Raw genomic sequence first — 25,756 nt, forward strand, 5'->3', positions numbered from 1 at the left:
CAGAGGCAGTCCCACTACATGAGCTGATCCAGCTATGTGAACAAGAACTCCCGCAGATGCTAAATATCTTGGCCCGCTGTAAAGTGGAAAGAGCCCATAGGATCGGGCAGGCACCGCTATCGACGGGGAGACAGGATCGTGACTCGTCGGCACATACGGCCCTTAACCAAAGACCGAGGCAGGTGATAGTGCGATACCTGACTACTCAGAAAAAGCGGCCATTTTAAGAGCCTACAAAGCAGCAAAGCCCCCTTGATGCTAAGGGGTTCCCGAGCCCTTCTATTTGAAGATTTCTCAGCGGAAGTAACCATTAGTAAAATTATTAGTTTCAGATTTTGCTAGTAAAACCCATCATACAGACGTCCATTGCACAGATAAAGCCAAGGACAGTTCAGCTCATGTCACTGTCCTTCATCTTGCTACACAAGTGATGTGTACTGTCCTTGGCTGCATCTGTAAAATGCGCACGCATCTGGAATTTTTTTTACTAAAAACATTATACATACTGTATGTAGGTTTTATTATATTATATTATTATTATACAAAAATACATTGAATAAAAAATCATTATTAAAAAGCATTGCAAACATGGTTATTTAGTTGGCATTTCTTTTTAAAAGAGTATACTGGCTGCAACATCTCCCTTTTATCAAAATCCCATCTATTTACATTAAAGGGATTCTGTCACCAGGATTAACGCTATAGTAATATTTATATGTGCCCATCAGTCTTCTTGCTGTGTTTAAAATGATCCCACTGTTACTGCTCTGTGTGTGTTAGATTCCTATAAAAAAACTATCTTATTGATATGTAAATTACCTTGGTCAGGAGCCCAAGGGATTGTCCCACATCTGTTGGAGCCCAGCCGCGCCCATCGATTCAGAGCCCAGCACCGCCTACCACTTAAGTTATTCATTTCACTTGCCCTGACGTAATTTATGCCGTAGTCTCGCACAGGCGCAGTGGACACTGTAGTCTGCGCCCGTGCGGACTACTGGCACCAGCTTCGACGAGTCAACAGTGCATGTGCCGGCTCCCTGCGAACCGGAAAAGGGAGCCGGCGCATGCGCAGTTGACTGGGAATTTCACAAGAAAAACAATGGTGTGCTTGGTTTTAACATAACTTTATTCTTTCATGAGTTATTTACAAGTTTCTCTTTGTTTACAGCCATTGACATGTCGCCGAGGTTAACACGTGAGGAGCGGATAGAAATTTTGTTGATGTCTGTTGAACGCAATAACCGGGTCATTGCAGCAGATTTCAATGCAAGACACCCTACGAGACCACCCATCTCCCATGCTACAGTTAGCAAACTGCTTGCTAAGTTTCGTGAAACTGGTTCAGTGTTGGATTTGCCAAAATGTGGACGCATGAAATCTGTCTCTAATGAAGAAACATTAGTGGCTGTCCTAGCTTCATTCAGCAAGAGCCCACAGCGTAGCACTCGCCGCATGTCACTGGAGAGTCGCATTAGTCGAACATCCCTTCGGCGGATATTAGCTACTCACAAATGGCACCCTTACAAACTCCAGCTACTGCAGCATCTCAACGAGGATGACCCAGATCGGCGCACTGAATTTGCAGAATGGACAAAACAAAAATTGGAACAGGACCCTCAGTTTCCGCAGAAGATTTTGTTCAGTGATGAGGCAAACTTTTATGTGAATGGTGAAGTTAACAAACAAAACCACCGCTATTGGACTGACACTAACCCACATTGGATAGATCCCTCCAAGACTGTTGGAACAAAAAATTTGATGGTATGGTGTGGTATATGGGGTACAAAGATAGTGGGGCCATTCTTCATCAATGGAAACCTCAAGGCCACTGGATATGTGAAATTGCTACATGATGATGTGTTTTCCTCTTTATGCACTGAAGCTGGCACGTTCCCTGAATTTTTCCAGCAAGATGGTGCACCACCACATTATGGGTGTCAGGTCCGAGCATTCCTAGATGAACAGTTTCCTGGAAAGTGGATTGGTCATCGTGGGCCAGTTGAATGGCCCCCAAGGTCTCCCGATCTGACCCCCTTAGACTTTTATCTTTCGGGTCATCTGAAGGCAATTGTCTATGCTGTGAAGATACGAGATGTGCAGCACCTGAAACTACGGATACTGGAAGCCTGTGCTAGCATTTCTCCTGCGGTGTTGCTATCAGTGTGTGAAGAGTGGGAGAAGAGGGTTGCATTGACAATCCAACACAATGGGCAGCACATTGAACACATTTTATAAGTGGTCAGAAACTTGTAAATAACTCATGAAAGAATAAAGTTACGTTAAAACCAAGCACATCATTGTTTTTCTTGTGAAATTCCCAATAAGTTTGATGTGTCACATGACCCTCTTCCTATTGAAAAAAAAATAAGTTGGATTCAAAATGGCCGACTTCAAAATGGCCGCCATGGTCACCACCCATCTTGAAAAGTTTCCCCCCTTTCCCCCCTCACATATACTAATGTGCCACAAACAGGAAGTTAACCATTCCCATTTTACTAAGGTGTATCCATATAAATGGCCCACCCTGTAAATTAAAAGTGCCACAAAAATAAGTAGTAGCACAAGCTAGCCTACCAGACCTTCACAAGTTTCATGCACCATTGTGGTATGCATGAAGGTGTAGCTCAGAGGTGAAGCTAGGCTTTCCTTCACCAAGAAGATGGAGTTTGCTTTCCTAAATCATTATCCTAATAAATTTGTCAAGACAGAGCGGCTTGTTTACACCCTAAATTAAAGTGCACAGTAGACAGTACCACTGGCGCAAACCCCACTAGGCCTCTTTCCTAGTCATTGTTCAGATGTAGCTTAATATTGAAGTACATGGAGGCCTAAGTAAAGTTGTATAATTCAAATGTACAATTCAAAGAGCAATAATAAAAAATAAAAAAATAAAAACAACACAAAAAGAAGACTGCTACATTCTAAAATATATTAGTATTTTGAAGTACAAAGCACATTGACATTTGATATATTGGATATAAATCAACCGATTAATTATCATACAAATGTAAGCAGCAGCAATAAAACCAAGAAAAAAATGTACCTAGAATAAACTGAATTAATTTGAAAAGTAACGAAGCATTCTTTAGATATTTAACTATTCTCAATGGTTTATCCCAGAACTTACAATCTAAGTGTTTCCACATCCACTTTGTTTTATAATAGGTGTTCTGCTTACCATTTAACCATCTGGAGTCATGCTGCTCGGTTCTAATTGGATGATGATTTCCAAGCGTGCGGAAAATGGCAAAATCTCTTCCCATAAAATCTGCTGCAGTCCCTGAATACAGCTCCCCATCTGTGAAATGAAACAAAAAAAATCAACAATTTTTATTTTTTAGCCAGCTCCATCATATTTGAAACACACAATGTAATACCGTGACTTATGTCCTTTGTAAAACAACTACAGCATGCTCACTTTTCATTCAGTAATTTATATAATCCAGTACACACCAGATGTCCAACAGCTTTTTTTTTTTTTTTTTTTCAGTGTTGAGATGTGATATTTTGTGATGACCTTGCTAAAAGCACATACATTTATTAAATCTACTGGTATGCTTAGCTAAATATAAAAAGTGATGTTTCATAGTGTTACCTGTTTCAGTTCCCATCAAGACAAAATATATGCACATGGCCAAAAGTGTTCAAATTGAAGCCAAAGTTACAAAACAGGCATAATTCACTCCATGCTTTTGCATACAGTCAGTAGTTTACATCTAAAACCAGAAACAAAAAGGTATCTGACATCTACTACACAGTATCTGTTGATTTCTATGGGGCAGAAGTATTGTAAAAGTGTCTAATTTTGGCAAAGTACTGACATCCTACAAGAACAAACACTACTTTATTTGCAATACCACGTGTGAAAAATTGAAAAGATCCATATCTCTGGAAGCCAGCATCTACAGTCGTGGCCAAAAGTTTTGAGAATTACATAAATATTGGAAATTGGAAAGGTTGGCTTCTGTCACCCCACTAAAGTCTTTTTTTTTTTGGTTACTTATAATCCCTATACTGCGATATATCAATATATAATGCTATCACTCATTTTGGTTCAGTAGTTAATTAAAAAAACGGACTTTTATAATATGCAAATTACCTGTCTACCAGCAAGTAGGGCGGCTACTTGCTTGTAGCAGCCGCATCCTCCTTTCATAAAGACGCCCCCTCCTCATGTTGATTGACAGGGCCAGCGAACTCGCTCGTCCTCTGGCTGGCCATGTCTGCATTCAAAATCTGGCGCCTGCTCCGTACCTGTCTTCAGTCGGCGCAGGCGCACTGAGAGGAGGCCGCTCGCTCGGCCGCTCCATCCTCAATGCGCCTGCGTCGATGACGTCACATCTACACCTGGCGCAGGCGCACTGAGGAAGGAGCGGCCGAGCGAGCGTCCTCCTCTCAGTGCGCCTGCGCAGACTTAAGACAGGTACGGCGCAGGCGCCAGATTTTGAATGCAGACAGGGCCAGCCAGAGGATGAGTGAGTTCGCTGGCCCTGTCAATCAACAAGAGGAGGGGGCATCTTTATGAAAGGAGGATGCGGCTGCTACCAGCAAGTAGCCGCCCTACTTGCTGGTAGACAGGTAATTTGCAGTTTTTTGAATTAACTACTGAACCAAAATGAGTAATAGCATTATATATTGATATATCGCAGTATAGGGATTATAAGTAGCCAAAAAAAAATAATGACTTTAGTGGGGTGACAGAAGCCCTTTAAGGTTTTATAATAGCAATTTGCATATACTCCAGAATGTTATGAAGAGTGTTCAGATGAATTGCATAGTCCTTCTTTGCCATGAAAATTAACTTAATCCCAAAAAAACCTTTCCACTGCATTTCATTGCTGTCTTTAAAGGACCTGCTGAGATCATTTCAGTAATCGTCTTGTTAACTCAGGTGAGAATGTTGACAAGCACAAGGCTGAAGATCATTATGTCAGGCTGATTGGTTTAAAATGGCAGACTTGACATGTTAAAAGGAGGGTGATGCTTGAAATCATTGTTCTTCCATTGTTAACCATGGTGACCTGCAAAGAAACGCATGCAGCCATCATTGCGTTGCATAAAAATGGCTTCACAGGCAAGGATATTGTGGCTACTAAGATTGCACCTCAATCAACAATTTATAGGATCAAGAACTTCAAGGAAAGAGGTTTAATTCTTGTTAAGAAGGCTTCAGGGCGTCCAAGAAAGTCCAGCAAGCACCAGGATCGTCTCTTAAAGAGGATTCAGCTGCGGGATCGGATTTCCACCAGTGCAGAGCTTGATCAGGAATGGCAGCAGGCAGGTGTGAGCGCATCTGGAAGATGGCCTGGTGTCAAGAAGGGCAGCAAAGAAGCCACTTCTCTCCAAAAAAAACATCAGGAACAGATTGATCTTCTGCAGAAAGTATGGTGAATGGACTGCTGAGGACTGGGGCAAAGTCATATTCTCCGATGAAGCCTCTTTCCAATTGTTTGGGTCTGTCACGGCCATGGCTATGACCGTGACTCCTCTACCGCATGCGGTTACCTGCGGTTTGGTTCTGGTGTTCAACCACAGTTGAGGGCCGCTTGTGTGCTGCCTCACTTGTGGTTGCCGCGGGCAACACGTTGTAGTTTTGGTATTGCCGCTGTAGAGCAGCCTGAGCTGGTGCTAGGCAGCTGGCGGCAATCTTCATGCGGTTACACCTAGAAACCTCTATGTTAGGTGTGTGTGTGTATGTTATGCACGTTGTATGTCTGTGTACACTCTGAATTATGTGTGCTGTGCACTGACATTCTTTCCTGCACTGTGGTTGCCCGTGGCAATGTTTGGTGATGTGTACATGTGGTGGCAGTGTCCCGGCCTTCGGGCTGACTCCCAGGACACGGTTGCCACCCATGTCGTTGCCTGCGGCAACAGCCACAGTGTGGGTGTTGTTTGGACACTTCTCCTTTTAAGTGTGTGTTTCCCTTCTTTGGTGCTGGAAGGGTTAACTCCCTTCCCAGTGTTTTTGTGTTTCACTGGGTGTGTCCGACTGTGGGGTGTGACTTCTTGGCCTATATAGCCTCACTGTTTTCCCAGGGCTGCAGGTTGCTTCAGCCATGCTTAGCTGTAGCAGCCTCCTGTGTTTTATACCTGCCAGTGAGAGCCACCCCTGTGGTCATAACCATAATGTCACATTTAAGTTTATGTCTAGTTATGTGTGATGTCTATTTGATGTTTCCTTGTGATTTTGTGCAGCTATGGATCTGGGTCCCTGTGTGGGGATGCGTTGTGATCTGCACCCTGCCAGCACAGGGATCCAGTCAGCAAGGCTGTGGCAGGTAGGTGGAACTCCTTGTTCACCTGCCATATCCATAGAGCTGTTTATGTTCCCCCTTTTTCCAGCAGCTTGGTCATTGAGACTCCTGCTCCTCCGTGCCTAGGAGGAGTGGGTTGTCTTACCCTGCTCCTTAGCCCAGGGACCGGACGGAGGGTAAGTCAGGGCTCCTAGGTTCCTGCGCATGGGTCCTCCTACCTTTAAGGTCGGCCCATGCAGATAGGAGTTAGGGTCAGGTTAGGGACGCTGTAGGAGGTGACCTGCTCCCTAATCCTGTGGTCCTGTCCAAGCAGCCATAACATCATCTGGCATCGCACGGCTGAGGATTTCCCCCATCCTCAGCCGTGACAGGGGCATCTGGAAAAAGGCTTGTCCGGAGAAGAAAATGTGAGCGCTACCATCAGTCCTGTGTCATGCCAACAGTAAAGCATCCTGAGACCATTCATGTGTGGGGTTGCTTCTCATCCAAGGGAGTGGGCTCACTCACAATTTTGCCCAAAAACACAGCCATGAATAAAGAATGGAACCAAAACACCCTCCAACAGCAACTTCTTCCAACAATCCAACAACAGTTTGGTGAAGAACAATGCATTTTCCAGCACGATGGAGCACCGTGCCATAAGGCAAAAGTGATAACCAAGTGGCTCGGGAACCAAAACATTGACATTTTGGGTCCATGGCCTGGAAACTCCCCAGATCTTAATTCCATTGAGAACTTGTGGTCAATCCTCAAGAGGCGGGTGGACAAACAAAAACCCACTAATTCTGACAAACTCCAAGAAGTGATTATGAAAGAATAGGTTGCTATCAGTCAGGAATTGGCCCAGAAGTTGATTGAGAGCATGCCAAGTCGAATTGCAGAGGTCCTGAAAAAGAAGGGCCAACACTGCAAATATTGTCTCTTTGCATAAATGTCATGTAATTGTCGATAAAAGCCTTTGAAACGTATGAAGTACGTGTAATTATATTTCACTACATCACAGAAACAACTGAAACAAAGATCTAAAAGCAGTTTAGCAGCAAACTTTGTGAAAACTAATATTTGTGTCATTCTCAAAAATTTGGGCCACGACTGTATACATACTTTATTGACAAATTAATGTCATTTTTATCTATACTGAGAGATTCAGATAATGTAAATTGACAATCTAATAAGGCCAGTGGCGGTCTTCTAGTACATTTTTAAAAATCTATTATTTATTGATTAATATCCATGCATTTATTTTGGGTAAACCGGCAAAACCCCATGGCCATAAGCAATCGATTGAAAATCTATTTTTTTTTTAACAATCTACTTTAAAATTGATGTAACAATCATGACCAGCTAAAAAGAAACCAAATTAGGCTTTACTAGGCTAAATCTACATTTATTAGGAACTATTATAGAGCTATATTTCACTGTATATTTATTTTAATTACAAAGATTTAGTCAAATTAACCTTTAGCTAGAGAGTCTACAAGTCATGTGAAGGTTAAAAAAGTCATATTAATAACAATAAGGCAATAATTAGCTAGGATAAATAATCAAATAAGATAGATAGATAGGTCCCATCTGTTAGAAGCCACTTTGTCGCTGGTAGATGGGCCCGATCTTCTACTTTTCATATAGTAAGTATAGCAGTAATAAAGTTTTTACTTTCATGTATTTGCCATTTGTGCAATAAGTAGTGTGCTGCTACTTGTAGCTCTACGCATTGTGCTGCAGCCAAAGTAGCCTGCACCTGTGTCTCTTTTTTATATATAGATATTTTGAAGGTGCTGGTTTAATTTTCTTTTGTGTTAGATATATAGATAGATAGATAGATAGATAGATAGATAGATAGATAGGTAGGATAGAAAGAAAAAATAGATTAAAATAAAAAAATAATGTTAAAAATATACACAAGAATATGAGGTATAAAAATGACATATAAGTGAAGTAAAGCAGGGGTATGGCATTAACCACCTCCGGACCGCTGTACGCACAGACGCGTCCTGGAGGTGGTTGATTCATTCCGAGTGGACGCATATACGCGTCATCTCGCGAGACGCGAGATTTCCTGTGAACGCGCGCACACAGGCGCGCGCGCTCACAGGAACGGAAGGTAAGAGAGTTGATCTCCAGCCTGCCAGCGGCGATCGTTCGCTGGCAGGCTGGAGATGTGTTTTTTTTAACCCCTAACAGGTATATTAGACGCTGTTTTGATAACAGCGTCTAATATACCTGCTACCCGGTCCTCTGGTGGTCCCCTTTGTTTGGATCGACCACCAGAGGACACAGGTAGCTCAGTAAAGTAGCACCAAGCACCACTACACTACACTACACCCCCCCCGTCACTTATTAACCCCTTATTAGCCCCTGATCACCCCATATAGACTCCCTGATCACCCCATATAGACTCCCTGATCACCCCCCTGTCATTGATTACCCCCCTGTCATTGATCAACCCCCTGTAAAGCTCCATTCAGATGTCCGCATGATTTTTACGGATCCACTGATAGATGGATCGGATCCGCAAAACGCATCCGGACGTCTGAATGAAGCCTTACAGGGGCATGATCAATGACTGTGGTTATCACCCCATATAGACTCCCTGATCACCCCCCTGTCATTGATCACCCCCCTGTCATTGATTACCCCCCTGTAAAGCTCCATTCAGACGTCCGCATGATTTTTACGGATCCACTGATAGATGGATCGGATCCGCAAAACGCATCCGGACGTCTGAATGAAGCCTTACAGGGGCATGATCAATGACTGTGGTGATCACCCCATATAGACTCCCTGATCACCCCCCTGTAAAGCTCCATTCAGATGTCCGCATGATTTTTACGGATCCACTGATAGATGGATCGGATCCGCAAAACGCATCCGGACGTCTGAATGAAGCCTTACAGGGGCATGATCAATGACTGTGGTTATCACCCCATATAGACTCCCTGATCACCCCCCTGTCATTGATCACCCCCCTGTCATTGATTACCCCCCTGTAAAGCTCCATTCAGACGTCCGCATGATTTTTACGGATCCACTGATAGATGGATCGGATCCGCAAAACGCATCCGGACGTCTGTATGAAGCCTTACAGGGGCATGATCAATGACTGTGGTGATCACCCCATATAGACTCCCTGATCACCCCCCTGTAAAGCTCCATTCAGATGTCCGCATGATTTTTACGGATCCACTGATAGATGGATCGGATCCGCAAAACGCATCCGGACGTCTGAATGAAGCCTTACAGGGGCATGATCAATGACTGTGGTGATCACCCCATATAGACTCCCTGATCACCCCCCTGTCATTGATTACCCCCCTGTCATTGATCACCCCCCTGTCATTGATCACCCCCCTGTCATTGATCACCACCCCTGTCATTGATCACCCCCCCTGTCATTGATCACCCCCCCTGTCATTGATCACCCCCCTGTCATTGATCATCCCCCCTGTCATTGATCACCCCCCTGTCATTGATCACCCCCCTGTCATTGATCACCCCCCTGTCATTGATCAACCCCCCTGTCATTGATCACCCCCCTGTCATTGATCACCCCCCTGTAAGGCTCCATTCAGACATTTTTTTGGCCCAAGTTAGCGGAATTATTATTTTTTTTTCTTACAAAGTCTCATATTCCACTAACTTGTGACAAAAAATTAAATCTCACATGAACTCCCCATACCCCTCACGGAATCCAAATGCGTAAAATTTTTTAGACATTTATATTCCAGACTTCTTCTCACGCTTTAGGGCCCCTAGAATGCCAGGGCAGTATAAATACCCCACATGTGACCCCATTTCGGAAAGAAGACACCCCCAGGTATTCCGTGAGGGGCATATTGAGTCCATGAAAGATTGAAATTTTTGTCCCAAGTTAGCGGAACGGGAGACTTTGTGAGAAAAAAATAAAAAATATCAATTTCCGCTAACTTGTGCCAAAAAAAAAAAATTTCTATGAACTCGCCATGCCCCTCATTGAATACCTTGGGGTGTCTTCTTTCCAAAATGGGGTCACATGTGGGGTATTTATACTGCCCTGGCATTCTAGGGGCCCCAAAGCGTGAGAAGAAGTCTGGTATCCAAATGTCTAAAAATGCCCTCCTAAAAGGAATTTGGGCCCCTTTGCGCATCTAGGCTGCAAAAAAGTGTCACACATCTGGTATCGCCGTACTCAGGAGAAGTTGGGGAATGTGTTTTGGGGTGTCATTTTACATATACCCATGCTGGGTGAGATAAATATCTTGGTCAAATGCCAACTTTGTATAAAAAAATGGGAAAAGTTGTCTTTTGCCAAGATATTTCTCTCACCCAGCATGGGTATATGTAAAAAGACACCCCAAAACACATTCCCCAACTTCTCCCGAGTACGGAGATACCAGATGTGTGACACTTTTTTGCAGCCTAGGTGGGCAAAGGGGCCCATATTCCAAAGAGCACCTTTCGGATTTCACTGGTCATTTACCTACTTACCACACATTAGGGCCCCTGGAAAATGCCAGGGCAGTATAACTACCCCACAAGTGACCCCATTTTGGAAAGAAGACACCCCAAGGTATTCCGTGAGGGGCATGGCGAGTTCCTAGAATTTTTTATTTTTTGTCACAAGTTAGTGCAAAATGATGATTTTTTTTTTTTTTTTTTTTTTTCATACAAAGTCTCATATTCCACTAACTTGTGACAAAAAATAAAAACTTCCATGAACTCACTATGCCCATCAGCGAATACCTTGGGGTCTATTCTTTCCAAAATGGGGTCACTTGTGGGGTAGGTATAATGCCCTGGTATTTTAGGGGCCCAAATGTGTGGTAAGGAGTTTGAAATCAAATTCTGTAAAAAATGACGAGTGAAATCCGAAAGGTGCTCTTTGGAATATGGGCCCCTTTGCCCACCTAGGCTGCAAAAAAGTGTCACACATCTGGTATCTCCGTACTCAGGAGAAGGTGGAGAATGTGTTTTGGGGTGTCATTTTACATATACCCATGCTGGGTGAGATAAATATCTTGGTCAAATGCCAACTTTGTATAAAAAAATGGGAAAAGTTGTCTTTTGCCAAGATATTTCTCTCACCCAGCATGGGTATATGTAAAAAGACACCCCAAAACACATTCCCCAACTTCTCCTGAGTACGGCGATACCACATGTGTGGCACTTTTTTGCAGCCTAGGTGGGCAAAGGGGCCCATATTCCAAAGAGCACCTTTTGGATTTCACTGGTCATTTACCTACTTACCACACATTAGGGCCCCTGGAAAATGCCAGGGCAGTATAACTACCCCACAAGTGACCCCATTTTGGAAAGAAGACACCCCAAGGTATTCCGTGAGGGGCATGGCGAGTTCCTAGAATTTTTTATTTTTTGTCACAAGTTAGTGGAAAATGATGATTTTTTTTTTTTTTTTTTTTTTTTTTCATACAAAGTCTCATATTCCACTAACTTGTGACAAAAAATAAAAACTTCCATGAACTCACTATGCCCATCAGCGAATACCTTGGGGTCTCTTCTTTCCAAAATGGGGTCACTTGTGGGGTAGTTATACTGCCCTGGCATTCTAGGGGCCCAAATGTGTGGTAAGGAGTTTGAAATCAAATTCTGTAAAAAATGACGAGTGAAATCCGAAAGGTGCTCTTTGGAATATGGGCCCCTTTGCCCACCTAGGCTGCAAAAAAGTGTCACACATCTGGTATCTCCGTATTCAGGAGAAGTTGGGGAATGTGTTTTGGGGTGTCTTTTTACATATACCCATGCTGGGTGAGAGAAATATCTTGGCAAAAGACAACTTTTCCCATTTTTTTATACAAAGTTGGCATTTGACCAAGATATTTATCTCACCCAGCATGGGTATATGTAAAATGACACCCCAAAACACATTCTTCAACTTCTACTGAATACGGAGATACCAGATGTGTGACACTTTTTTGCAGCCTAGGTGGGCAAAGGGGCCCATATTCCAAAGAGCACCTTTCGGATTTCACTCGTCATTTTTTACAGAATTTGATTTCAAACTCCTTACCACACATTTGGGCCCCTAGAATGCCAGGGCAGTATAACTACCCCACAAGTGACCCCATTTTGGAAAGAAGAGACCCCAAGGTATTTCGTGATGGGCATAGTGAGTTCATGGAAGTTTTTATTTTTTGTCACAAGTTAGTGGAATATGAGACTTTGTAAGAAAAAAAAAAAAAATCATCATTTTCCGCTAACTTGTGACAAAAAATAAAAAGTTCTATGTACTCACTATGCCCATCAGCGAATACCTTAGGGTGTGTACTTTCCGAAATGGGGTCATTTGTGGGGTGTTTGTACTGTCTGGGCATTGTAGAACCTCAGGAAACATGACAGGTGCTCAGAAAGTCAGAGCTGCTTCAAAAAGCGGAAATTCACATTTTTGTACCATAGTTTGTAAACGCTATAAATTTTACCCAAACCATTTTTTTTTTTACCCAAACATTTTTTTTTTATCAAAGACATGTAGAACAATAAATTTAGAGCAAAATTTATATATGGATGTCGTTTTTTTTTGCAAAATTTTACAACTGAAAGTGAAAAATGTCATTTTTTTGCAAAAAAAATCGTTAAATTTCGATTAATAACAAAAAAAGTAAAAATGTCAGCAGCAATGAAATACCACCAAATGAAAGCTCTATTAGTGAGAAGAAAAGGAGGTAAAATTAATTTGGGTGGTAAGTTGCATGACCGAGCAATAAATGGTGAAAGTAGTGTAGGTCAGAAGTGTAAAAAGTGGCCTGGTCTTTCAGGGTGTTTAAGCACTGGGGGCTGAGGTGGTTAAACAAATTTGCATCAAAGGTTGGCAGTACTATATATGATCCAGCTTGCTCAGCATGAGGTATATGATCAAAAATGCACCAGCACTGCAGTCTTATTAACAATTGGTGTGTGGGTTTCAACTTGATGTTCTAAAATACCCTTAATTATAGCCTTGTCCATGTAATTGTAAGAAAAAATGCATAAAAACTTGACGTTTTGAAGTGACTTTGATGTTTTGCTCAACCTTTATATAACCTTATCCCTGTTTTGTTATCACTTACTCCACAGGCGCCTGGGAAAAAAAACAGAAATCGATGGAACTTAATATAAAGGATCAGTGCACCTTCCCGTTCTTCACTGCATGCATAAAGGTCAGTTAGAAAGACTCAGAACAACAATGAGAGACTGCATATGTATAAGTAGTGATAGAATATACGTGCAATGGGGAAACTTGTCACAATATGTTGGCAAATTCTGATGATATAATAAATTCATAAAGCAGCAAACTTATATAAATATATATATATAATTACATAATGTAGAAAACTATCTAAAAATAACATTTCAACAATATGTAACAATATAAAATCATACCTATGTATACTGATATATGGACATGTCAACTAACAATGCCTTGGATCAAGACACAAAAACTCTATTGTAAAACAGACTATATTAGCCAATTGGGACATTATGTTTACATTTTAGCCACTTTATCTAAAGATAGAAAACAGTCTACAGTCTTGAATGTAAGCCATCATTACAGAGACTCCTGTATCAATACACCTATTAGTTTAGCAAAAGCAAAGTATAGGGGAAAATGTAAAATATCAAAACAGTGCACCTTGGAAATATGGACAGTGAACAAACTGCAGACTAACTACATGCAACGTAGAAGAAATGGTGCAGGAACTACAAAAAGGTTGGGGTCGCAGGATAAATTCATGAGTCAGGGAGAGTTCTGGTAGATCAATTCAAAACCAATAAACAAGTAGAGGTTGGGTACAAGACATCAGAATGCACAAATGCATCTTCACAGGGAGTTAGCAAGCTAAAAACATTATTAATTAGGCACCCTTCCAGTGGAAAGGTGCCTTATATACCCAGTGGAAGGCTGCCATAGACTGCAAGCAGATTGGGAAAGCTCTTCCTAGAAAGAGGATGCAAGTACAAGAAACAAACCTAGCAGAACTCTGAGCTGCAGTGGATAAGCTCTCTGGTGGCCATGCCCAATGGGAAAGAAAAGAAAGACCACAGAAGGCTGGGGCCACCAGAAGAAAAGCAAAAAACGGGGGAATGACCCAGTGGCTGTGCCCACCAGGATGCCGGAGGGCAGGGAGTTCTGACATAGAAGGAAGGAAGAATACAAATGGTAAAGTCTGTGAGTAAAGAAATAGTGATTCTGCTGTATAGAGTTCTAGTGGGACCACATCTGAAATAATGAGGCAAATGTACTAAGTAATACACACCAATATTCTGGTTCTATTTGCAAAAAAAAGCTGAATACTTTATATGCCTTGAACCACATTTATTTTGAGTCTTAGACAATTGTTGTGCCTCTCTTGACAAAGGTGTGGGTTAGAGAAAAAGTGGTGTGGTTTAAAATGCAACACTTGGAAACCCCTGCAAAATTTTTGCAGAAACTAAAGTTAAACAAAAGTGTCTAACATGTCTAGCATGTGGTTGGTAAATCTACAGAAAGTGAAGTAAAACATGCCTGGGGAAAAAAATATCTTTATCCTAAGAGAGAAATAAAAAGGAAATAATATAAGGGCAGACTAGATGGAATATGTGGTCTTTTTCTGCCTTTTTATGTTTAAAAGTTTTTGTAACTTGAAGTGCCTTGTTCACATCATGTTAGTCTTTGGTCAGATGCATCAGGTGAAAAGATATTAGCTCTTCAACAATCAAAGAAACCAAAGTATGCCACTGTATAGACACACAGAAGCATAGTTCCCCCATTAACCCCTACTGTAAAAGATATGTACTGTATACCATAAGAATACATTTTTGCAGGATTCCTCTGCAAAGAATATGGTAGGTAAATATATTTTTCTACATACAGTACAAACTTTTCTGGCCAGGAGGAGGCCAAAAGGAAGCCTTTTTGGACTCCATGTTAGTTGAAACCTGTGAATACATTTGGTGTATATGCAAGAGTTTTTTTTTTTTTTTCTTTAATGTCATATGCACCAAATGTTGGGTACTACAGTGATATGAACAGGGCTTTACACTGTATGACTATTTCTAAACTAACAATATTTTCTGTGCTAAAGCAAAAAGTCTTAATCATTATGGATATTTATTGCAGTTAAAAATAGTATAGAATAAATGTGGTAGTATCCATGGAAATGGTCCATGGTTGATGGTAGGGCATGAGTTCTATAAGTAGTGTATGTGTTTATATGACTGTTGCCTCCTTGAAAAGATTCTGTCTACTTTCTATGTAGTGAAATTGGTTCACTATGACAAATTCTCACAGGAAATCGTAGGGTTTACTAACACAAAAAGTGTAGTTGGAAATGTTAAACATTCATTTACACCATTTGTTCTGAACGAACCTTCTTTTCAAACATAAAGCTGGTAGTTGACTGAAATGATCCTTGCAGGAAACCAGTCTGTGGTTATTAACTGTGAAATATTCAAAGAAATCATTGCCATTTCAAGCAGGAAGGTCAACAATCGGCTTCAAGGAAACCGTCTCTGGAATGAGTGAATTACAAAACCAAATGTAACTGGAGAACAGATGTATTCTCACTTACACATTAAATTAGATCTATAGTTGTGGACCAATAATAGCTACAAGTACATACTATAGCAAAACTGCAAATTACAGTCAAGTCCATAAATATTGGGACATCAACACAATTCTAAAATTTTTGACTCTATACATCACCACAATGGATTTGAAATTAAACGAACAAGATGTGCTTTAACTGCAGACTGTCAGCTCTAATTTGAGGGTATTTACATCCAAATCTGATGAACGGTGTAGGAATTACAACAGTTTGCATATGTGCCTCCCACTTGTTAAGGGACCAAAAGTAATGGGACAGAATAATAATCATAAATCAAACTTTCACTTTTTAATACTTAGTTGCAAATCCTTTGCAGTCAATTACAGCCTGAAGTCTGGAACAAATAGACATCACCGGACGCTGGGTTTCATCCCTGGTGATGCTCTGCCAGGCCTCTACTGCAACTGTCTTCAGTTCCTGCTTGTTCTTGGGGTATTTTCCCTTCAGTTTTGTCTTCAGCAAGTGAAATGCATGCTCAATCGGATTCAGATCAGGTGATTGACTTGGACATTGCATAACATTCCACTTCTTTCCCTTAAAAAACTCTTTGGTTGTTTTTGCAGTATGCTTTGGCTCATTGTCCTTCTGCACTGTGAAGCGCCATCCAATGTGTTCTGAAGCATTTGGCTGAATATGAGAAGATAATATTGCCCGAAACACTTTAGAATTCATCCTGCTGCTTTGGTCAGCAGTCACATCATCAATAAATACAAGAGAACCAGTTCCATTGGCAGCCATACATGCCCACGCCATGACACTACCACCAGCATGCTTCACTGATGAGGTGGTATGCTTAGGATCATGAGCAGTTCCTTCCCTTCTCCATACTCTTCTCTTCCCATCACTCTGCTACAAGTTGATATTGGTCTCATCTGTCCGTAGGATGTTGTTCCAGAATCGTGAAGGCTTTTTTAGATGTCATTTGGGAAACTCTAATCTGGCCTTCCTGTTTTTGAGGCTCGCCAATGGTTTACATCTTGTGGTGAACCCTCTGTATTCACTCTGGTGAAGTCTTCTCTTGATTGTTGACTTTGACACACATACACCTACCTCCTGGAGAGTGTTCTTGATCTGGCCAACTGTTGTGAAGAGTGTTTTCTTCACCAGGGAAAGAATTTTTCGGTCATCCACCACAGTTGTTTTCCGTGGTCTTCCGGGTCCTTTGCTGTTGCTGAGCTCACCGATGCATTGCTTCTTTTTAAGAATGTTCCAAACTGTTGTTTTGGCCACGCCTAATGTTTTTGCTATCTCTCTGATGGGTTTGTTTTGTTTTTTCAGCCTAATGATGGCTTGTTTCACTGATAATTATAGCTCTTTGGATGTCATCTTAAGAGTTGACATCTACAGATTCCAAATGCAAATAGCACACTTGAAATGAGCTCTGGACCTTTTATCTTCTCATTGTAATTGGGATAATGAGGGAATAATACACACCTAGCCATGGAACAGCTGAGAAGCCAATTGGCCCATTACTTTTGGTCCCTTAACAAGTGGGAGGCACATATGCAAACTGTTGTAATTCCTGCACTGTTCACCTGATTTGGATGTAATTACACTCAAATTAAAGCTGACAGTCTGCAGTTAAAGCACATCTTGTTCGTTTCATTTCAAATCCATTGTGGTGGTGTATAGAGCCAAAAATGTTAGAATTGTGTCAATGTCCCAATATTTATGGACCTGACTGTACACCGTAAAATAAAACATGAAATGTGCCCATAAACTCTATGTACAATTCAATTAGAATTACAGAATACACCCCAGTTTAGTTTGTAGCACATTGAGGATCAGTAGTAGTGGTGTGCAAAAAAAATGCTTTTCTTTCAAAAATTTGCTTTGTTCCCAATTAATTTGTCATAAAGCGAGTTGAATCAGCTATATCCTGGCCTGCATGGAAAGTGTATCTCAGTGTACATCACTATGCATTGCAGCAACATGCATAGTTAGTCCTTTGTGGTAGTGAAATAGTTAGTGCGTCAATATGACTGGCAGGTCACATACAGTATATGGAAGTGCGCATCTGTGTGCAGGCCACCAACAGTCTTAGCTAACCCCTAGCTAAACCAAAAGAAAAACATGACCCGCAGGATGACAGTGGCAGCATCGGCCTGTTGCTGCAGCAGCTGCTTCCACCCCCCATCTTCTGCTGCTACGTCTGCTGGCTCCAGCAAAAATTTTACCACTGCCTATTCCTTTGGAGGACCCTGGAAACTGTCTGTTGGATATACTGTACTGTAACACTAACTGTATATGTAAAAAAAAAGTTATTCATTGTCAGTGTGAACACCACACTAACAGTAGAAGAAGACAGGTTATTTACCCCAATTTGAGAATCAAGGTGTAATAGAGTTGCTTATCTATTAAACAAGGAGGACACTGTACAATGAGATAGCACTGTACCCTATATACAGAGATTGTCTGCAAACTGCGCTGTCTCCTATGGATCCCTTTAGCTTCATATTACAGTCCCTGCACTGTCCCTGCACTCTCCCTATCCAATATTCCACAAGTAAAAGCTTTTAGCAACTAGTGATGAGCAGCATAGGCAATATTAGTTTTTGCCATATGTCGTGAATTTTTGGCCTAATATTTGCCATAAATTTGCAAATTCTAGAATTCATGATCTCCAGTCATGATTCCTATCATACTGGATGTTGACATGAAAGACCATAGTGCTGTCCCACCAGTGGCAGTGGAGGAATAAAGGAGCCAGACTCCAGCAAAGGCGAAACGGTAAGTATGAGTCCCTCCACAGATCTGGCGATGACAATTACATTTTTAGATAATGCACATTGTATGCTAAAGACCTGTGAAGAGATATTTGGTCATTCATACTGCAAGATTAGAGGAACACGGTTGGACGCCAGACTGCATGACTGTTTCATAGAGCATAGATGCCCACTGGACTCTTCACAGGTCTTTAGCATATTATGACAATTGATTGTATCGCTTTCCTGCATGTGAAAAAAAAAAAGACAGAAGCATGTTTGGAAAGACTGTCAGGACATCTAATGTGGCATCACGTTGGTTTATGTGTGTACTTACCGATCAAAATCGATGCTGTTAACAGCTTGGGGTCATAAGGGCTTTTTCCTCTACCATTTTCAAAAACAGAATCCTCAAGTTTAAACACATTATCCTGAAAGGGAAAGTAAGAGGACACTGTTAGCTATTCAATAATTTAATTATAATGCATGTGAGAATGATAGGCTTTTTAAAATAAAGTTTATTTAGCAAGGTTCTTCTGTATGTATATAGACCAGTGTATATGCTCTCTTTCACCTTGGCATTTACTGATGAACATAGCCCAATCAGTCTCCCTGAATTGCCTTAATTTGCAAAAACAAATACCATTGTCATGACTATGTGATACCTTTATGGCACTATGAGCCACTGACTCTTGAATGAGATGCAGAGCTAGATAGTTTAACTGTGCCCCAAAGTCAGGGCCTGCTTCACTTTAAAGAGAACCTGTTACCAGTTTTATGGTGTCCTAACTAAGGGCAACATAAATAAGTGACTGATTCTCTTAGCACAATGCTGGGTCACTTTCTTTAATTGACCCAGTCAATCTGCCAACATCTTGTATTGAAAAGCTCCAGCTGATAATGATGAGTCCTGAATATTCATGAGCTCCTGACTCTCCCCGCCCACCTGCTGCTGATTGACAGTTATTTTCCATATGAATCAGCAGCAGGTGGGCAGGGGAGTGGCTATAGCTCTGAATTAAATATACGCTGGACTCAATGACATCACGCCGGACTCCAATCAGCTCATTAGCATGCGGCATCTTTGTGTGTATATTATGAGGTAACCATCTGTCACACCAGTAAGTGAATACATCTAAGGCACTTTTTAGTAGTTAATGATTGTATATAATTAGTTAGATTATAAATCAAATATCCACATGACAGGTTCCCTTTAAATTATTAGTTAACTGCTATCTACCTTATAAGTCACAGAACTGGTCTTGGCTGCCATGATCTGTTTAAGATAGATAAACAGAATGGACCAAGGGAAGGTAGAATCCAGTCACGTCAAAAAAGCACAGAACTATGTATAAGCATATAGCATATGTATACGTATATAGCAGTTTGGTATATTTTCAAGTTATCATATTTTCAGTTTAAATATTGAAAGCAGTATAATTCACATAGTTGGGCTGGTTGCACATACAGTATGTCAGCTGTGTCCAGCTAGTGGAGCTGGACACAGCTGATATATGTGTATGTGAACTTTAGGGAATAGTCTGGCATCTGTAGACTGACAGCAAAAACCCAGCAGGCAACATTTTTCTTTTTGCACCTATGGCATCATATGGGCAGCATGGTGGCTCAATGGTTAGCATTGTTGCCTTTTAATCCAACCAAGGACAACATCTGCATGAATTTTGTATGTTCTCCCCGTGTTTGTGTGAGTTTCTTCTGGGTACTCTGGCTTGCTCCCACACTCCAAAGACATACTGATAGGGAACTTAGATTGTGAGATCCATTGGGGACAGTGTGATTGTAATGTCTGTAAAACAATGCGTTATATAAGTGCATAAAATGAAAATAATAATTATAACTGATGAATTTTATCATTATTAGTGTTGAGCAAAGCGAGCTTCGGATCCAAGAGCCGAAGTTACTTTGTTCAGAGCTTTGTCTCCCCGCCTCCGTACAGCATTCAAATGTATGGGCTGCACCAAGGTAAAATTTGTTAAGTCCAAAGTCTCGTTAGACTTCGGTGAAGAACTTTGATTCTACAACTTTAAAACCAACAGCAATCCGAAGTCGGCTTTGGTACTGACTGGTACCTCGGTAACGAAGCCAACTTCGGATGGATGTTTTAAAATGGTTTTACAGTTCTATAATCAAAGCCTGAAGTTCTTCACCGAAGTGTCGCGAAACTTTGAACTAAACAAATTTCACTTCGGCAAAGCCCATATATTTGAATGCTGTATGGAGATGGGTTTACATACACCATTCAAACAAAGTTTTGAACAAAGCAACTTTGGATCTTGATTCAGAATTGCAGTTTGCTCAACACTAATCATTATGATTGATCCACAGAAAACTATGGGATCAGTTCTGGATGCAATTTCCCTCTGACATTTCTACACCACATCGAGAGGAAACTAGTCCAGATCAGCAGATATATGTGAAGTGAGTATTCGGCCATTTGGCTTTTCTTTCATGCCCACCCCCACCCCAGAGAAATTCTAGACTATATCCTACCATTTTGTGTTATGCAGAACTATGTGTCTCCATAGGTATAGGTCCTTTTACACTGCTCAATTGTCAAGCAGATTATCGGGGACAAGCGTTCAAATGTCCATTCCCTATAATCTGCCTGTGTAAAGGTGCCACCGATCACCCCATAATCAATCAAAATGCTCAGTCATCAGATGGAACAACTGTTCATGCGGACACCTAAATCATTGTTTGTGAGAAGCAGATCATGGTGTCTAAACAGCACTCTGCTGCCCAGAAATAATGACTCTGAGGACGAGTGATGGCAATAGTGATCGTACGTCGCCATACAGTGGAGGTGATTACTACTTGTAAATGCTGCTTCATTCTTCACTGATGAGCAGGCAGTTGTGTGGAAGGAACGGTTTCTTCTTGACAATCGCCTGTTCCATCAGGCCATGTAAATCAGCCTTTATGGACTACATGGTTACTAGTCTGACCCTGTGACCATGCATAACATCATTCCCTCTCTTCCATTCAGAAATCTTTTTGTCCTAAAACTACTGGGGTTAAAATATTAATTGCACACTACACTCTAATAAATCATAATGCTACTAGACATAGCAGAGGCCTCTGCATAGAGGGTTCTTCGAATTAGCTAGTGTTCACCTGGACACTAAGACCTTCTTATTACATAAACCACAATTGTAGTAGGTATTATTCATGCAAGAAGAGGATACCTTTAAGTAATGTCCATATTTCCTTAGAGTATATTAATATGCATGCTGCTAATTAAGGATTAGAACGTAGTGTCCAATCCTTAAAGGTTCAATAGACCATTGATGAAAAAGATCTGGTCAAAGTAATTACATTTTCTGCATTAGGCTGCCGATGTACATCTGAATCACAATACGTGATGTCACAGTGAATACACCAGTATCCAGCATATTGTACTGCTCAAAGTGTCCACCCTTAAAGCTAAATTATATGCTGTGTCGGCACCCTAGAATTTTAGCAACGAAATGGGCATGTGATTGACACTTCAGTTTTTTTATGCCTTACTAATAATTATGATAATTAATAGCAATCTTTCCAGTGGCTATCAATTTATGTCAAGGGGAAGGCCCTTTTCAATTACATTTTTTTCTTTATTAATGCCGTGCCTTACATTAAAGGAGGAAATAGCTATTAGAGTGAAATGAGCGGAAAGAATATTGAGAGTGTTAATATGCTTCAGTTAAAATACAGCACTGACATGTGAAGTCTATTTCTGTATCATAAAACCAGCATCATCATAACTGGATGCACACTCCAAAGTGATTTATAAGGAGGCCCATAGGACCAAGCAATAAAAACATTTGTCTCGTCTGCTGCATTCCTTTCATTTCAACTTGATTAAAGGGGACATTCTCCAATGTGTGTTAGAGAGCTAGCAGAATATGATGCTATACATTACCACACAAAAAGTGACGTGAACGTAACAGAAAGGTAACTGCAATGCTTCAGGTCAGAGGGCTTATGAGGTAAAGACATGTATGACGTGCGGTACAATCAGAAAAAGTGAAAAATATGTGACGCAAAGTAAGCATTTTATCAAATATTTAGCCTGTGCCTGAGGTTTCCTCATATTTTATTGACCAATATCAAATGCACTGATGCAGATGCCTTAAGTACGTCAACTGAATCGGAGGCTATAATTTTTAATTCAGGGTCGTATGACTTCTCAATATGATATCATTCTGTTATGTGTGGTCCTTCTATGAGCCTCTCTGGCATTTTATTCGCAGCCATGTCATACTACATATCCTCTGCAACAAACACTGGAGGGGAAATGCTTCACTGGTCACCGTACCCCCCCCAGTAATAACAGCTGTTTAAGAATCCAGGCCAGAAGTGACCAGCTGACACAACCCATTTCAAGAAGTATTACTATTTTAAGTAGTTTTGGCATATACGCAGGCTATGGCATGAATGAGAATTCTCTTTTACGTTTGGCAGTAGATGACTCTTTCCATAACTTCCATAGTTTTAATGAAGAGGGCTGTACAAGCAGAAACCATATGGAGACATTAGGATACACTATGACAAATCACAAACTCATCTTTGCTATATTGCAATGTATTGTATATAATTTAATCAAGGAATACCCTAGTATTAATTAACCTGAATAAAAATGAAACATTGTAGACAGTACTTGCCTAGTGGGCACCTCTCAAATCAAGTGATATCATGTTCATCATTTCCTGAACTTTGTGTCTCACAATGCTGTGGCACTGAGGGGTAAATTATACGCTGTAGACACTGTGGTTGCCATTGTCACAGTTATGCCAGAACTGGAGATTTCAAAAATATGAAAAATATGCCACCACATGCATGTAGGTTTATATCATGGATAGAGAAGGTTAGATCTATTCTTTATTATTTCAGAATTTTGGGAGTATATATTATAAAAGTATTATAATACTTTAGTCGGTAAATTAACATATCAGTTTATTCGAATATAACACATTGGTTTCGAGAAATATTAGAAATGTCATGTAAGAACATCTGTCACTTTTGAATAAAATTCTTCATGACAAACAGACTTTTGCATTATTTATGGTCAGGAAAAACAGCCTTTTCTATTATTCTTCATGTGCCCTGGAGAAACCATATAAAACTAGCGTATGAAGAATTCCCTGACTTATAAATACATCTCCGGACACGTCTCTAGTGTCAATCCAGCAATCTGTTCTAGGCAAATCATTGCCATCTTTCTTTCTATATCTCTGTTCTTCTATGCTATGAGGACTAAATGGCTCTCAAGGGAGGGGATAGATTGGTACGGTATGCGGCTGTAACCTAACCAGATAATGACAAACATACAATTGTTTTTTCCTAAGCTTTTCCTGACAAATTAGGCTTAGAAAACAGTTTTTAACTACCATTTAACTAGTAAAAAAAATATAAAAATAATAATAACAGTTGAATGTGGTATACACCATAGCATGCACCACTCCGCACTTGTCCGTGAGGAAAGCTGAGAAGAGGCAATCACAGCTGAAGGTGCATAGGAATGCACAACCAAATGCTTTTGCATCAACAATCAGTGGAATTCTTAAGACCCAGATCTCCACTGATCAATACTTCTGTATTTCACTATTATATCTTATGAAGACTTTGCAATAGACAATTGGGATGGGATGGGAGGTCATTTATTAAGACCAGCATTTTCCACACCAGTGTTAAGTCCTACTGGGTTGCTGTAGGAAGTGCCAAAGTTATGAAGAAGTGCAGGCCTCCATATAACTTTGGCACTTCCTTCTGCAGACCATGCGACAGACTTAAATGTACACTAGCTCCCTTGCTGGCATAGATTTTAGCCATTTTCCATTTTTGAGTGGGGAAAATTGCAGTTTTTGCCACAAAATGGCATGTGACAAAATTTGCAACTTGAATATGCCACTGTTGTAGCGTATATACAGTTGCAAGAAAAAGTATGTGAACCCTTTGGAATGATATGGATTTCTGCATAAATTGGTCATAAAATGTGATCTGATCTTCATCTAAGTCACAACAATAGACAATCGCAGTCTGCTTAAACTAATAACACACAAATAATTAAATGTTACCATGTTTTTTATTGAACCCACCATGTAAACATTCACAGTGCAGGTGGAAAAAGTATGTGAACCCCTAAACTAATGACATCTCCAAGAGCTAATTGGAGTGAGGTGTCAGCCAACTGGAGTCCAATCAATGAGATTGGAGGTGTTGGTTACAGCTGCCCTATAAAAACACACCAGTTCTGGGTTTGCTTTTCACAAGAAGCATTGCCTGATGTAAATGATGCCTCACACAAAAGAGCTCTCAGAAGACCTACGATTAAGAATTGTTGACTTGCATAAAGCTGGAAAGGGTTATAAAAGTATCTCCAAAAGACTCGTCTATAAATGGAGAAAGTTCCGCACTGCTGCTACTCTTACTAGGAGTGGCCGTCCTGTAAAGATGACTGCAAGAGCACAGCACAGACTGTTCAATGAGGTGAAGAAGAATCCTAGAGTGTCAGCTAAAGACTTACAAAGGTCTCTGGCCTATGCTAACATCCCTGTTAGCGAATCTACGATACATAAAACACTGAACAACAATGGATTTCATGGGAGGATACCACAGAGGAAGCCACTGCTGTCCAAAAAAAACATTGCTGCACGTTTACAGTTTGCACAAGATCACCTGGATGTTCCACAGCAGTACTGGCAAAATATTCTGTGGACAGATGAAACCAAAGTTGAATTGTTTGGAAGAAACACACAGCACTATGTGTGGAGAAAAGAGGCACAGCACACCAACATCAAAACCTCATCCCAACTGTGAAGTATGATGGTGGGGGCATCATGGTTTGGGGCTGCTTTGCTGCGCCAAGGCCTGGACGGATTGCTATCATCAAAGGAAAAATGAATTCCCAAGTTTATCAAGACATTTTGCAGGAGAACTTAAGGCCATCTGTCCACCAGCTGAAGCTCAACAGAAGATGGGTGTTGCGACAGGACAACAACCCAAAGCATAGAAGTAAATCAACAACAGAATGGCTTAAACAGAAGAAAATACGCCTTCTGGAGTGGCCCAGTCAGAGTCCTGACCTCAACCAGATTGAGATGCTGTGGCATGACCTCAAGAAAGCGATTCACACCAGACATCCCAAGAATATTGCTGAACTGAAACAGTTCTGTAAAGAGGAATGGTCAAGAATTACTCCTGACCGTTGTGCACAACTGATCTGCAACTACAG

At 40.9% G+C, this 25,756-nt stretch overlaps 1 protein-coding gene across 1 annotated transcript in view; it reads right to left on the bottom strand.

Annotated features, from left to right (window-relative positions):
* SEMA3A (semaphorin 3A) overlaps positions 1-25,756 on the bottom strand; it is a 278,725-nt gene that overhangs the window by 94,581 nt on the left and 158,388 nt on the right. Inside the window, exons 5-6 of the mRNA XM_040413132.1 lie at positions 18,860-18,953; positions 3,179-3,298 (exon numbers count right to left, since the gene is read on the bottom strand). Coding sequence (XP_040269066.1) covers positions 3,179-3,298; positions 18,860-18,953 — 214 coding nt within the window. The remainder of the gene's footprint in view (positions 1-3,178; positions 3,299-18,859; positions 18,954-25,756) is intronic.

This window comes from Bufo bufo, chromosome 1 (genome assembly GCF_905171765.1).
Source record: "Bufo bufo chromosome 1, aBufBuf1.1, whole genome shotgun sequence".
Classification (NCBI taxonomy): Eukaryota; Metazoa; Chordata; class Amphibia; order Anura; family Bufonidae; genus Bufo; species Bufo bufo.